This window comes from Corylus avellana, chromosome ca10, assembly GCF_901000735.1.
Source record: "Corylus avellana chromosome ca10, CavTom2PMs-1.0".
Classification (NCBI taxonomy): Eukaryota; Viridiplantae; Streptophyta; class Magnoliopsida; order Fagales; family Betulaceae; genus Corylus; species Corylus avellana.
This window is the reverse complement of record NC_081550.1, coordinates 8,273,603-8,286,402: the sequence shown is the minus strand read 5'-3', so window position 1 is coordinate 8,286,402 and position 12,800 is coordinate 8,273,603. Positions and strand designations below refer to the sequence as shown.

Sequence of the window (12,800 nt, the reverse complement as noted above, 5' to 3'; positions counted from 1 at the left end):
ACTCATATCTTTCTTTTTTTTTTTTAAAAAAAGCCGTATTAGTTGATAATGCGGTGTCGTTTCCACGTATTCGCGGCAAGCGGCAATGGATAGGACAGTCAAAGCGGGAAAGGCGTTGGTGGTTGTTGGTAAGAGAGCCTTCGAAGCCACTTCCATAAGCCGCCACTTCAGCTCAGCTTATATATTTTTTTTATTGGCTGCTGGACCCTACTTCCAGCCTGTCCGAACCCACTGTTTAGTCCCACGTGTACAAATTAACTCAACCGACACCCCCCTCTTCTCACCCTGACCAAATCCAGCAAAACCATTAACGCAACAAAAATACACTTAAACACTTGAACAGTAAAAACAAAAGAAAAGCACAAAACACAAAACGCAACCACATAAACTATATCACACTGTCTCACACTCACACGACCCACTACTCTCTCTCCCTTTCTTTTTTTTTTTCTCTCTCTCTCTCTCTGAATCCACCGCATTTGTCGGTGGCCATGGATTTCCGCATCTGTGGCGTTTCAAAGCTACTGTTCGTCTCTTATCTTTGTCTCTTCGCCGGAATATGCCTTGCATTGCCTGAATCTTCCAACCCCAGGTCGTCGGGTACCGGCCAGATAAGCTCCAACTCGGTCCTCGTGGCTCTGCTGGACTCGCATTACACGGAGTTGGCCGAGCTGGTCGAGAAGGCTATGCTCTTGCAGACGCTGGAAGAGACCGTCGGCAAGCACAACATCACCATCTTCGCTCCCCGGAACGACGCTCTGGAGCGCGATCTCGACCCGGAGTTCAAGCGCTTCTTGCTGGAGCCTGGAAATCTCAAGTCGCTTCAGAAGCTCTTGATGTTCCACGTAATCCCCACCCGGATCAGATCCGAACACTGGCCTAGCGAGTCCGACTCGACGCGGAAGCACCAAACTCTCTCCAATGACCATCTCCGCCTGGCGCGTCCCGGCGGGGAAAGAACTGTGGATCGCGCTAGGGTGATCCACCCGGATTCGGTGACCCGACCCGACGGTGTGATCCATGGAATCGAACGGCTCCTGATTCCCCAGTCCGTCCAGGACGACTTCAACAACCGTCGGAGCCTCCGTTCCATCTCTGCCGTCAAACCCGAGGGAGCCCCAGAAGTCGACCCCAGGACGCATCGCCTAAAAAAACCGGCACCGCCGGCCAAACCCGGTTCTCCTCCGGTTCTTCCGATCTACGACGCTTTGGCGCCCGGACCCTCGCTGGCTCCGGCTCCGGCACCGGGACCCGGGGGTCCTCACCACCACTTCAACGGAGAGGCCCAGGTCAAGGACTTCATCCAGACGCTCCTACACTACGGTGGGTACAACGAGATGGCCGATATTTTGGTGAACCTGACCTCGTTGGCGACCGAGATGGGCCGGTTGGTCTCGGAGGGGTACGTGCTGACCGTTCTGGCGCCGAACGACGAGGCCATGGCTAAGCTGACGACGGACCAGCTGAGCGAACCAGGGGCGCCGGAGCAGATAATGTACTACCACCTGATACCGGAGTACCAGACGGAGGAGAGCATGTACAATGCAGTGAGGAGGTTCGGGAAGGTGAAGTACGATACGCTGCGTTTGCCGAATAAGGTGTTGGCCCAGGAGGCGGACGGGTCGGTCAAGTTCGGGCAGGGTGACGGGTCGGCGTACTTGTTCGATCCGGATATCTACACGGACGGTCGGATCTCTGTGCAGGGGATCGACGGGGTTTTGTTCCCGCTGGAGGAGTTGGAACTCAAGACGGCGGTGAAGACGAGTCAGCCCACCAAGGCCGTGGCCAAACCCAGGAGAGGTATGTAAATAAATGTTTATTTATTTTTTACTGCTGCTTTTTTGTTTTAATTTTTTTTTTTAAATAATTTTTTCCTCTTCCTTTTGGGTTGTGTTACAAATTGGTCATGGACTCATGGCTGTGCTTTTTAATTGTTTGTGGTATATATATATTTTTGGTAAATTTTAACCCGGCTCATTTAATTAAATAAATCAGACTCATAAATTTTGTGTTGAATTTATTGATATTGTCAAATATTATAAGCCTTTATGTTGCGTGTCGGGTTTTAGTCCATTGAGTATATCAAATAATTAAATTGTCGCCGCATCGCCTCTAACCTACTAATTTTGCGTAGAAAAGTATTAAAAGTTAATTTTTGAGCCTTAGGTGTGGTTAAGTAAAAGTTACTCGTGGTTGTTGTTGTCGTTGTTGATGGGTCCAAATGGGAAAGTAAAGGGTGAAAATGACAGTCACTGTGTTAAATGTGATATTTGCTTTTTAAGGAAAAAAAAAAGAAAGAAAGTGTGGAGTAATTGTAAAGTAGTAGTGTCTTCGACTGGGAGTTTGGAATCACTGTGTAGAAATTTGGGTAATGTATGAAAGATTGAGGCGGTGAGAGTGATGGGAAAGATGGACATCTACAAACTGCCTTTAAAGATGATTAACGACCCTTTAGCACGTGAAAAATACAAGGTATTAAAAAAAAATTCAATTACATTATGGTGTAAATGGGGTGTTTTATATCCTTCAATAGGAAGCAAACCTCAGCTTGAAACACCAAAGAAAATATAATCCTTTATACCAAATATTTTTTCTTCTCTTGACAAAATATTCATTGATAAAACTAAAACCACAATTTTGGTTGATTTTGAAGACTCTGGTGTTGAGGGCTCAGAGGTGGGTGGTGGACGTTGGGTTAGAACAAAGGGAAAAGCCCATGTGAATGATTTGAATTAAAGATATAGTGTTTCCATTTCCATTGCATTTGTTGTTTTTACCTGATGTATTAAATTTCTATTGAAATTTGTAAGAGGAAGTTTTACACATCTTGATAGTAGGGACTCATTAGAAAAATATGTGTTTTTTTCATATTAAGGGACATATGCGTATTTTAAAGGCTACTTTGTAAGAGTTTCGTGCAAACCAGTTCGTAAGAAATTTGTATCCGTGAAGGACGAGATTAATATGGCATTATTTGTGTGTCACTACGGATTGTTTTTCATTTTAATTAGATTTCTTATACATTATTATTACATTGATGTTTTGTAAAAAAATAACATGAAATTTGCTAACCAACTTGGATGTTAAAGAAGGCTCATTAATTTCAGATCTGATAATTAAATACATTATTATGTGTTTCTCATGCTCCTTGAGTGTTCTTTAGTGTCATTATCATCAATTATAATATAGAACTCTTCAGTCTCTTTTAAAGGTATTGAAAATTCAGTCACTCTCTCCAGAGTGACTGAGTGACTGAATTTTCAATACCTTAATGAAATATAATTGCTATTATTATTATTATTGGCTACCCTTTTTGGGTGAAATAATATAGGCATAGGCTCTTTTTGTCAATGTGATTTGTTTTTTTTTTTTAAAAAAAAATTTGAAATAGTGTTCTTATATGAAGTAAATGTGAAAATTGCTTTTGTGTTTTTAGGGGTGTTTGGATTTGGATTTTGTTTTGAGAAAAGAAGACAAAAGACAACAAAAAATAAAAAAGTAATAAACAAAATGGAGCCATAATTGACTTTGTCAAAAAGCCCAAAACAAGAACCAAAAAAATAAAAAAATGGCTTTAACAGTGGGCATTGGGCATGATTTTTGGTTGTGTTTGGCAATAGAAAGAAAAAAGGGAGTGGAACGGTATTGTAGTAGATTTGATTGATATGAGATAAAAAAGTATGAATGTTTTGTATAAAAAAGTTAAAAAATTTGTTTTGTAGTGATTTTTTTATTTGAATAGTAATAAAAAGTGATTGATATGATATAAAAAGTAAGAATATTAGAGTTGATTTTGAGATTTTTTTTTTTTTTTTGTTTTTAAATTTTTGAGTCCGGTTTGGTCCGGCCCTTTGCCAAACACAGCCTTTAAACAAGAAAACAGCACAAAATCCAGCCAGCTGGTGGTGATAATGGCATTTTGTCCTTTGGTATCTTTCCTTATCCCTTTTTTATTTTTTGCCTCCAGCCAACAACTTTGGTACTGCATGTCCATATGTGCTTGTGAATTGACCCAAAAGAGTAAAATGTGTACCCTCTCTTTTACCTAATATTTGAGCTTTTTTCCAGCTTCTACTTTATTCTAATAATTATCCTGCTTTTATATTTTTGCTATTTCTTTTTTATCTTTTTGCTTTTCTTTCACTTCATGCAGTTTCTTTGATTAATAAATACTATTGAGATAGATTGAGATCAAAAGTTAGGCATAGCTTTGGGGATGCATCTCAAGACCTAACCCTAAAGCAAAGACCTTTCCAACACAACCATGCATGATTGATGATGCCGTCTGGTGGGCATGGGCAACCTCATTATACCTAAAAGCATTTTGCCTACTTTACACCTATTTATTTGATACTTATTTCACACCGGTTGATGTGGCGTATTTTAAGTGGGAACACGTTATGTCAGCCGATATGAAATCGGTGTGGTAAATGGGTGTGAATAGTAACATTACTTTATGAGGCTGAAATCACACAAAGAAGTTAATCATTTAGAGTAGGTTGTTTTGTTAATGTTTTTATTGTTTGTTTAGGAGTAGTTGGGTACACATCAACATCTTTTTTCCTTTAATTTCTGCTTTAAATCTCATGATTGGTGAATATGGCAGGAAAATTGATGGAGGTAGCATGCCGAATGCTCGGAACCTTTGGACAGGATTCTCGGTTCATCACTTGCCAATAAAATATCCTTTGCACTCCTTTGGCCGACGGCACGAAAAGAAGAGACTAAAGGTTCTAACCGCTCTCTCTCTTTATACTTTTGGTGGGGCATAACATTTAGGGTCCATAATTTTTGATACGACCTGCAAACTCAACATGAAATTAACAGATTAGAGTTTTGTATAATTAAGTTCTGATCATTTCCATCGCTACGTATCCTATATTATTATGCAGAACTTCAATTAATATGTATTGAACAGAAATTGCATTTTTGTTGATGCAGGTTCATAGAAATGCGGAGGATGTGAAAGTCATGGAATGTGAAGGAACCTGATGGAGATGCATTTTTTTTTTTTGCCTTTTTTTTTTTTTGTTTGTTTATGGGTTTTGGTCTCTCAAGGGATAAGAGTTATTCTAGTTTTATATATATATATATATATATAAAATATAGTAAATATGTATCTTATTTTTATTCTAAAATTTGTTAGGAGATTGGGTTTATGATGCCGTGTGTAAGCAGGATGTAATGGGGTCACGTTGTCTTCTACCTGTTGAATAAACATTTTAACAGAGAAAATGTGAAATACAATAAAACATGATTCTTTTCTGTAGTAATGTATCCATGGAAGAAGCTCATTGCTTTTTTTTTATTTTATTATATATATATATTCTTTCCCCATTAAAGTTGCTTTTTCTAGCACATGCAAAGTTCTTGAGGCATCCCATAAGACTTTGGCACATTATTGTATTGTATTGGAAAGTTGGTTGGTAAGAGCATCTTTAAGTGCATGATATTAGTTATATTTAGCTAATAAAAGGGTTAAAGTAAAACGAGTGAATATAATAATTGTTTTTTTTTTTTTTAAAATATATATATTTAAAGGAATAGGGTGAAACAAACCGCCTATATTTAAAGAAAACAGAGTGTCTATTTGATTTTGTATTGAAAATTAGCCACTTCAAGAGAAAAAAAAAAGTATGTTTTGATGATGTAAGTAGGTGAGTTGGCAGAAACTGGCATTGTGGTTTGTGGACCAGGCCAACCTTTTTGGTTTGTGAACCTAAATTCTTTTATTGGGTCATGCTTGAGATGCGCCTCTGCTGCCGTGCTTATTGTTCGCTTGACAACTTCTTATAGCTGCCCTTCTATTTTTATGGAAGGTGACGCCCTCCTTACTATCTTGGCCATCAACCAAGGTCACATTTTCTCGGATTGGTCTTGTGCTCCTGTGATTGTCGATTGTCGTTAATAACTTTCCTTTTTCAATTCTTGGACCACTTCAAGGTCTCTAAATGTGCTAATTCTCGGGCACACTTAATTGCAAAATTGGCTGCTTTTCACTTTGTGTTTGGAAGCATTCCTGATATCTCTCATTTCCTTTCAGCTTTAAGAATTAGGAGCGGCAAAGATCCTCCCTTATAATTTGTTTTTGTGTTTTTGTCCTTTTCCTTAAGTTGAATTAAAAAAAAAAAAAAAAAAAAAACCTTGTATCTAACCTGATTACATTTTTAGGGGAGAGTAGTTATTTGTCTTTGAAAAGTATATAAAATTTAAGTTTGGTCCTTAAAAAGTTTAGAAAATTATAATACAGTTTTCAAATAACTTAAAAATTCAGTTTGTCATGCCAATGAAAAGATTTTTACTTTTAATTAAATACAGAGAGAGAATTCCGGGATTTTTTTTTTTTTTTTTGAAAAAGTAAAAAAAATTCAGGAAAAAAAAAAAAAGAAAGAAAAAGGTCTGTGGGTCATTTTCAGAATTTTTCTTTTGTTTTGTTTTGTTTTTTTGTTTTTCTATTGAATTTATCTTTTTTATCCTGATTTTTATTTTTAATTATCTTATGCAAGGTAATTTTGTCATTTGGGTTGCGAAAGTTGCGAAAGGGAGACATTGCAACCCTTTGTTGATAGTTAAGCAGAGTACGTTGTAAAAGTTTAAAGTTTGAGAAGAATACTACAAATTGAGTAATCCACACAGGGGTAGCCAAGTGACTTTCCAGTTGGGACGCCCAAGTTCAACTTTTTACACAAACACTCAGGTCTTAAGCGATACTTGTCTCTTGCGAGAGAGGGTAGGTATCCCGGGTTTACCACATTCCTATCAAAAGTAAGGCTGGAAATAAGTGTAGTTTCCCTTACAACAAATTCCATTTCAGATCGTTAGTTTCAACAATTACTTAACTGTCCCACTCCAAACTAACTTGTGCTAAGCCTAAAAGCTACTGGAGGCAATGTGGTTTGTATTGGAATAGGCCAACAATCTTCCATTTTAATGGTCCAAAGAATCTTGATGCCAGTTTGAGATTTTTGTGAAGGGCTAATTAGGTTTGTTTGAAATTTTCTTTCAGTTTGGTTTATAAGATTTTGAGACTGTTGGAGACATTAATTGAGGCATTTGCAACAAATGGAGGATCAATTTCAAAGCCGCTGTGAAAGAGATCTTAGATTTCAAGAAGGTCTTTAGTGATAACTAATAACTTCCAAGGGGTTGTTTGTTAACAACCCAGGTATTGTACTCATTTTTTGTGACAAAAAAAAAAAAGAATAATGATCGGTATAGAAAAGTAAAATAGTGGTATTGAAAAGTTGAAAAGTTGTCTTATAGTAATTTTTTTTTTTTTTTTGAATAAGTAAAAAGTGAAAAATGGTGATATTACGCGCCTCACGCTGGGGTGAACAGTAGCAAAAAAATATTTAAAAAATGTTGAAACAGTAACTTTTGGTTACTGTCATTACCAGCGTGAAGCACTGTGCACTTACACTGGCTTGCGTAATATCACTACTCAAAATGAATAATGTGATATAAAAAGTGAGAATGTTTTAATGTTGATTTTTTAGAAAATGAAGTACATAGTATTTAGGGGTAGCGAGACTATTAACAAATAGCACCAAGTTTAGAAAGGGAGTTGCAGCGTGATGACAATAGTTGAAGTAGAGTCTATTAAGGCAAGTCAAAGATCAATGATTGCAAGAAATTGTCGAAGCACATGAGATCGGAGTTCTTGCTCCACAATTATGTGAGGATAATGTATAAGCAACTTCAGAATTTTAGACAAAAAGCACTCTGCGGATGACTACACTAAGGAACTCTATAGCAATCAGATATGGAAAATGCTTAGAATATATGAATGGCTTGAGAATGAAATTGGTATGATGTGTATCAATATTATTGGAATATGATATGAGAATTTAGTACTCTGGTGAATATTATTATATAACACTTCCACTAGTTTGTTTTATCAAGAAAATAATAAGGTGCTGTGTAGTTATTGCAAAATATTGTATTTATCATAAGGGGTGTTCCATTGTACACGGTTCAAACATCCCCAAATTGACTGGTAGGGGTGATTCGATCACCCATCCCCATGCCATAGTCAGCCAAAAGGGATGGTCAAATCACCTTAAAAGGCCTCGGGGCGATTCAGCCATCCCTAACGATTGGTTATGAGTGCGGTTCAACCACCCCATCCTAATTTTATTTTTATTTTTATTTGAGAACAAATTTATAAATTTATAAGAACCATCCAAAAAGTGGCCGAAATTTACAAGGATGAATGAATTATTTTGTTATACAAGCATATATATACACCACAGAAATTTAAAAGTTCACTTTGAAATCACAAAAATTTATTTGTTACTACAAGGTCAAACAAACTACAAGAAGGAATTAGCACTTGGCATCTTTTCATAGCACTCTTGTTTGCTAATGAGCTCACCATTTCCGTTCAACAAAAGATCATTACAATCGTGAAGAACAGCAGCATCAAAGTTCAACGCATTAAAGAGAAAAAGGAACTTGGATGGATTCTTATTGTAGAAATAGAAACAAAGTTGAAGCTGCAGCCTCCATTGTGGCATGTATTGTTGAGTTACGACCTACCCACACTCTTGTTTTGCCACCACTCCATAAACTTGGCCTGCGCAGCCAAGGTGTCCAACCTGTAAAGTTGCAGCCAGTGGTTTGCAACTTCATGTCCAAATGTCCAACCAAACATACCTCCTGCTAGAAAGGACAGCCCAGCACCTGCCAAAATATAACAACCTTAAAACCTCAGCAGATGACAACACAAATCCCCTTATGTCCATAAGCACCAGTTAGCAACATCCACAGAAACTCATATTTTACCCAAGTTTATTTGCTTCATACAAGCATTTTTGCAAGAGAAATACTACTTGCACTCCCGGGGGACACTCTCAAAAAAGAGATGATTTACTGTCGCCCCCCAAAAAAAGAAAGAAAGGAAAAAAGGCAAAAGCAAAAGCTTACATGGTTGAACTTCAAAAGAAGAAAAATATGAGAAAATTGAAGAGACAAGCAAATTATTCTTTAGTCGTCAGAAGAGTTACCATGTACGCTCCTTGAATACTTCCAGGCAACACCTGCAGTAGACACTGCTCCAATAACACTTCCTGTGAGACCAAAGTTTACTGCTTCCCTAGCAGTTTTCAGCTGAACGAAAGAAGTAAATCAAACATTTCACAGCAAACTAGTTTGCAGTACAAACACCATGGAGCAATCATAACAGAACAAATATCGTATTAGCACATTCCTGCCTTCTGGAGATTCAATACCTAACAACCAATCACTACTAACGTTCAGGGGAAAAATTTCACTAGCTAAGTGAACATTAACAAAGACCAGAACAGGAAATATTATCATATCACGGGGCAGAAAGAAGGAAAGAGGGCATATTATATGCTAGAACAAAGCTACATGCATTCCCAACTCCACACTCCCTATCGTGACAGCGAAAATCACCATTGGAATCCAAAAGGTAATTTTCACTTCCACCTCCCTAGCTAAGAATTCTAAGATTGCTCTGTTATTTGAGTGTCACAAGTATATAAAAACTGCCTGAGGAGATCAATACCAGAAACATATTAGCGTTGAGAGGTGAGACAAAGACCAACATGTCAGCCAATGCCAAGAATTCCCAAAGTTCCATGAACAGTGTCAGAGAATTCCACAAAAGAACCAATCATGGATTGGAAAGTAGACAATCCAAATGTATTGACCAGAACAGAAAGGAGCAGCCATCCAGACACAAAAGTTATTTCCTTATTCTCCTACTTCAACCAGCAGAATGAAGGCAAACAGTAAAGTCCAGTGGTATCACAGGGCAAATAAGTTCACTAGTTTCCACTTTGATACAATTTGAAGTGTTAACAGCTCAAGCTTCATACTTGAGTGACAGCATACTAACCTAAAATAGTATTGCCTTTTTGAGTTCTATTTTTCTTTATAAGTAATGTATTTTTTATTAAAAAGCGTAAGACACCCCTAAATACACAGGCAGTATACACAAGAGGCTCTAAATGAGCAGAAGAAACCTAAATGATACAGCAAGAACACCCACAAATCCACACACCCGACAAGCCCTCAAACCCAAAACCCACAAAACAACAAAGCCTAAACCCCCCGAGGCACTCAACACTAGAAAGCGTGAGTCTTGCCTTTCCCCCGCCTAGAGGATGTTCACTTAACATCATAGTTGATGAGGCATTCTAGGTTCAGAAGCTCCCTTCTACCCTTTACCTTCCGAGGGGTAGCCTCTAAGGTGACATCGATCCCTTCACACGGATTCCCCATCAAAGGCCAGTCCAAACAGGTGGCAGGGGGAAATCACCTAAGGGGTAAGGAAAATCTCCGCCTTCCCCACCCCATAAATCTTCGTCTTGCTCTTCACTATCCACCAACTCCGAAGATGGATAGAATTGGCCACTTTTGGGATTGGACCAAGCCTGTCACCGCGCCAGAAGAGACAAGCAGGGTACTGAACGCCAACAGTTTCTCGGCAATCAAGCTATCGTCCACTTTCAAAAATATGTTATCCCTCATTTTGTGGTTATAGCACTTCATGGGTTTAGAGGTCAGCAAATACGGGGACCCCAAATCAAAATCCCAAAGCCCTTTTGAGTTCTATGGGGGCAACCAAACCATATTTTGACCAAAAACCCAGTCAATATTGATAGCATATACAGATGTTGCACCACACTTACCCTAGGAGAAAAGAATAATTACATTCCAGCTATTATTTTTAATTCTAAGCCCTACATGTCATCCCTCCTAGGTGGAATTGATAATTTTAATGGGTTATACCATTTTTTTTTTTTTTTTTTTTAATTTTTATTTTAAAAGATGATCTCCTCAGTCCTCTGGCACATGGTCATTGCCGCTGCTTTGGAGAAGACTCTTAACTAACCTAAGACAAGATGGAGAGAAAGGGAGAAGAGATGGGTAAAGTCCCAAGGTGCTCTAAAGCGCTAAAGGCTACTAATGCATCGGCAGAATGAGGTGCATGGTTAAAGAAGTGGATCACATGTTTTGCAGATACAAAGAAAATCACACTAGCATAAGCAAGAGTAATTACATATCTATAGTGGTTCACAGGCACCAGGATCAGACAAATCTATCTCCCTCACATCTTATTTCACTCTTTCACTAGTATTCTGATCTCTGACCTCACATAATATTTGTAATCAAAATCTATGAGACCTGAGCTCGTAGATATAACACAAAACATATATCATGCCTTTTTTTGAACTTCGATGCCCTTATATCTATTAAACCCCTTTGCTGTTGGAGACAAAATAGACTCATTTCAGGTACAAAGTAAAACCCAATGGAGTCATTCATCTTCCCTAAGCCACCCACAGATCCACGGATCTACCAAATATTAATACTCGAACCTAACTGGGCACTAACAACAAACACGTCAAGATAACATGAGTCAAAAGCTATTTAGATGCCAGGAGCAACATCAAAACAAGATTTACCACTCATTATAAAACAAAATTACATCAAATTCATTCATCATCAAAGACCACATCCAACATAGAAATGTAAAATGAAACGAAAGCCAGAAATAAGTTATTTTCATACGAACTCTTCTTATTCTATAATCCACTAAATAACCAAAACCCTCTACAAATGAGAAAGAATCGAGAAAAGACCAAAATAAAAATCTCCCACAAAACACCCAATAAAGATCACTATATATACAATAAGCTATCTATCACCATCAGTTATGGAAAAGGACGTATAACATGGGAAAAAAAATGTAAAGCATAAAATGAAGAGGAAAAAACCATAAATAAGACCTACCCACAAGAATATTCTCTACTCAAAGCCAAAATCAATCAGAGATAATAAAAAAAGAAAAAAAAAAAGAATAGAAAACGGATTAAGAATGTGAAAAGCAAATCAAACCCAGAATCAAATAAGCAATTTCCAGATGAACATCCCAGAACAAAATGCAAAAACTATCTAAAAAACCGACAGAAAAGATGAATAGCGGAAGAAACAAAACAAAACGGATCCACAAAGTGAAACAAAACACCAAATCAAAGACGAGCCGAAATGTAAAATCCCAAAATAAGAGAGAGAGAGAGAGAGAGAGAGAGAGAGAGAGAGAGTTACCGTCGGTCCGTGAACAGGGTCTGAAGCAATGAACTCTTCAACATCGGAAGCGGACCATGAGGGGAGGCGCTTATCGATGAACCTGGTATAGTTGTCCAAGAACGAAAACCTCTCGGTCCAGAACTCCTTGTAGCCCTCCCAGTGCTTCCTCAGGAATGATTGCTGCGATGCTTCTGACGATTCCCCCATTTTCCTTCAATCAACAGCTCCTAATTTTGCTCTTTCTCTGTCTAATCTCTCTGGATTCCTCTCTTAAAAAGCTCGTTTTCCTCTGACGCTGAAGGTGATGACTGCACAAGGGGCTGCGTTGTCTCTCTCCGGTGAGCTTTTGTGCTGCCTTGTCCAATGACCAGACAAATGCCACCACGTGGACTGTTAGTGGCATTTCTACTTTATTTTATAAATGAATGTAATCTCAAAAATTAAATATTTTATTTTATTTTTCCTTTACAAATAAGATACGGATAAATTAAACATTCAGGGTACGTTGGAATTGCGATTTCCCAAAAATAATATATTTTTAAAAGATATCGCAAAGCATAAGGCCTTTGACATTGCGATTTAAAAAACACTTAATTTAAAATAGAAAAAAATTTGCAATTTCAATAAGTAGGGTAGGAGGTGCTTATTTAAAAAAGTATAATTTTAAACCAAAATCATGAATTCGCATAACAAATATTTAATAAAAAAATATGTTTTACCAAACACCTTTGCGATTTTAA

The 12,800-nt window shown here is 37.8% G+C and overlaps 2 protein-coding genes across 2 annotated transcripts; one reads left to right on the top strand and one right to left on the bottom strand.

Moving 5' to 3' along the window:
- The first annotated feature begins 375 nt into the window (after window positions 1-375).
- Window positions 376-5,019, top strand: LOC132164632 (fasciclin-like arabinogalactan protein 16). The gene is made up of 3 exons (XM_059575172.1): window positions 376-1,800; window positions 4,607-4,730; window positions 4,942-5,019. Exons 1-2 carry the CDS (start codon window positions 492-494, stop codon window positions 4,678-4,680), a joined length of 1,383 nt encoding a protein of 460 aa, XP_059431155.1. The 5' UTR covers window positions 376-491; the 3' UTR covers window positions 4,681-4,730; window positions 4,942-5,019.
- Window positions 5,020-8,242: 3,223 nt separating this feature from the next.
- Window positions 8,243-12,393, bottom strand: LOC132164656 (succinate dehydrogenase subunit 6, mitochondrial). Its single transcript, XM_059575199.1, has 3 exons — window positions 12,079-12,393; window positions 9,006-9,108; window positions 8,243-8,682 (listed from the first exon to the last, which is right to left on the bottom strand). Exons 1-3 carry the CDS (start codon window positions 12,265-12,267, stop codon window positions 8,528-8,530), a joined length of 447 nt encoding a protein of 148 aa, XP_059431182.1. The 5' UTR covers window positions 12,268-12,393; the 3' UTR covers window positions 8,243-8,527.
- Window positions 12,394-12,800: the final 407 nt, after the last annotated feature.

Bases quoted from the DNA above. Each gene is read 5' to 3' on its own strand.
- LOC132164632 (XM_059575172.1), top strand. From the start codon at position 492: ATGGATTTCCGCATCTGTGGCGTTTCAAAGCTACTGTTCGTCTCTTAT. The intron at 1,801-4,606 runs GTATGTAAATAA...TGAATATGGCAG, and splicing joins CGTGGCCAAACCCAGGAGAG to GAAAATTGATGGAGGTAGCA.
- LOC132164656 (XM_059575199.1), bottom strand. From the start codon at position 12,267: ATGGGGGAATCGTCAGAAGCATCGCAGCAATCATTCCTGAGGAAGCAC. The intron at 9,109-12,078 runs GTAACTCTCTCT...TCTTTCGTTCAG, and splicing joins ACCCTGTTCACGGACCGACG to CTGAAAACTGCTAGGGAAGC. The intron at 8,683-9,005 runs GTAACTCTTCTG...ATATTTTGGCAG, and splicing joins GTATTCAAGGAGCGTACATG to GTGCTGGGCTGTCCTTTCTA.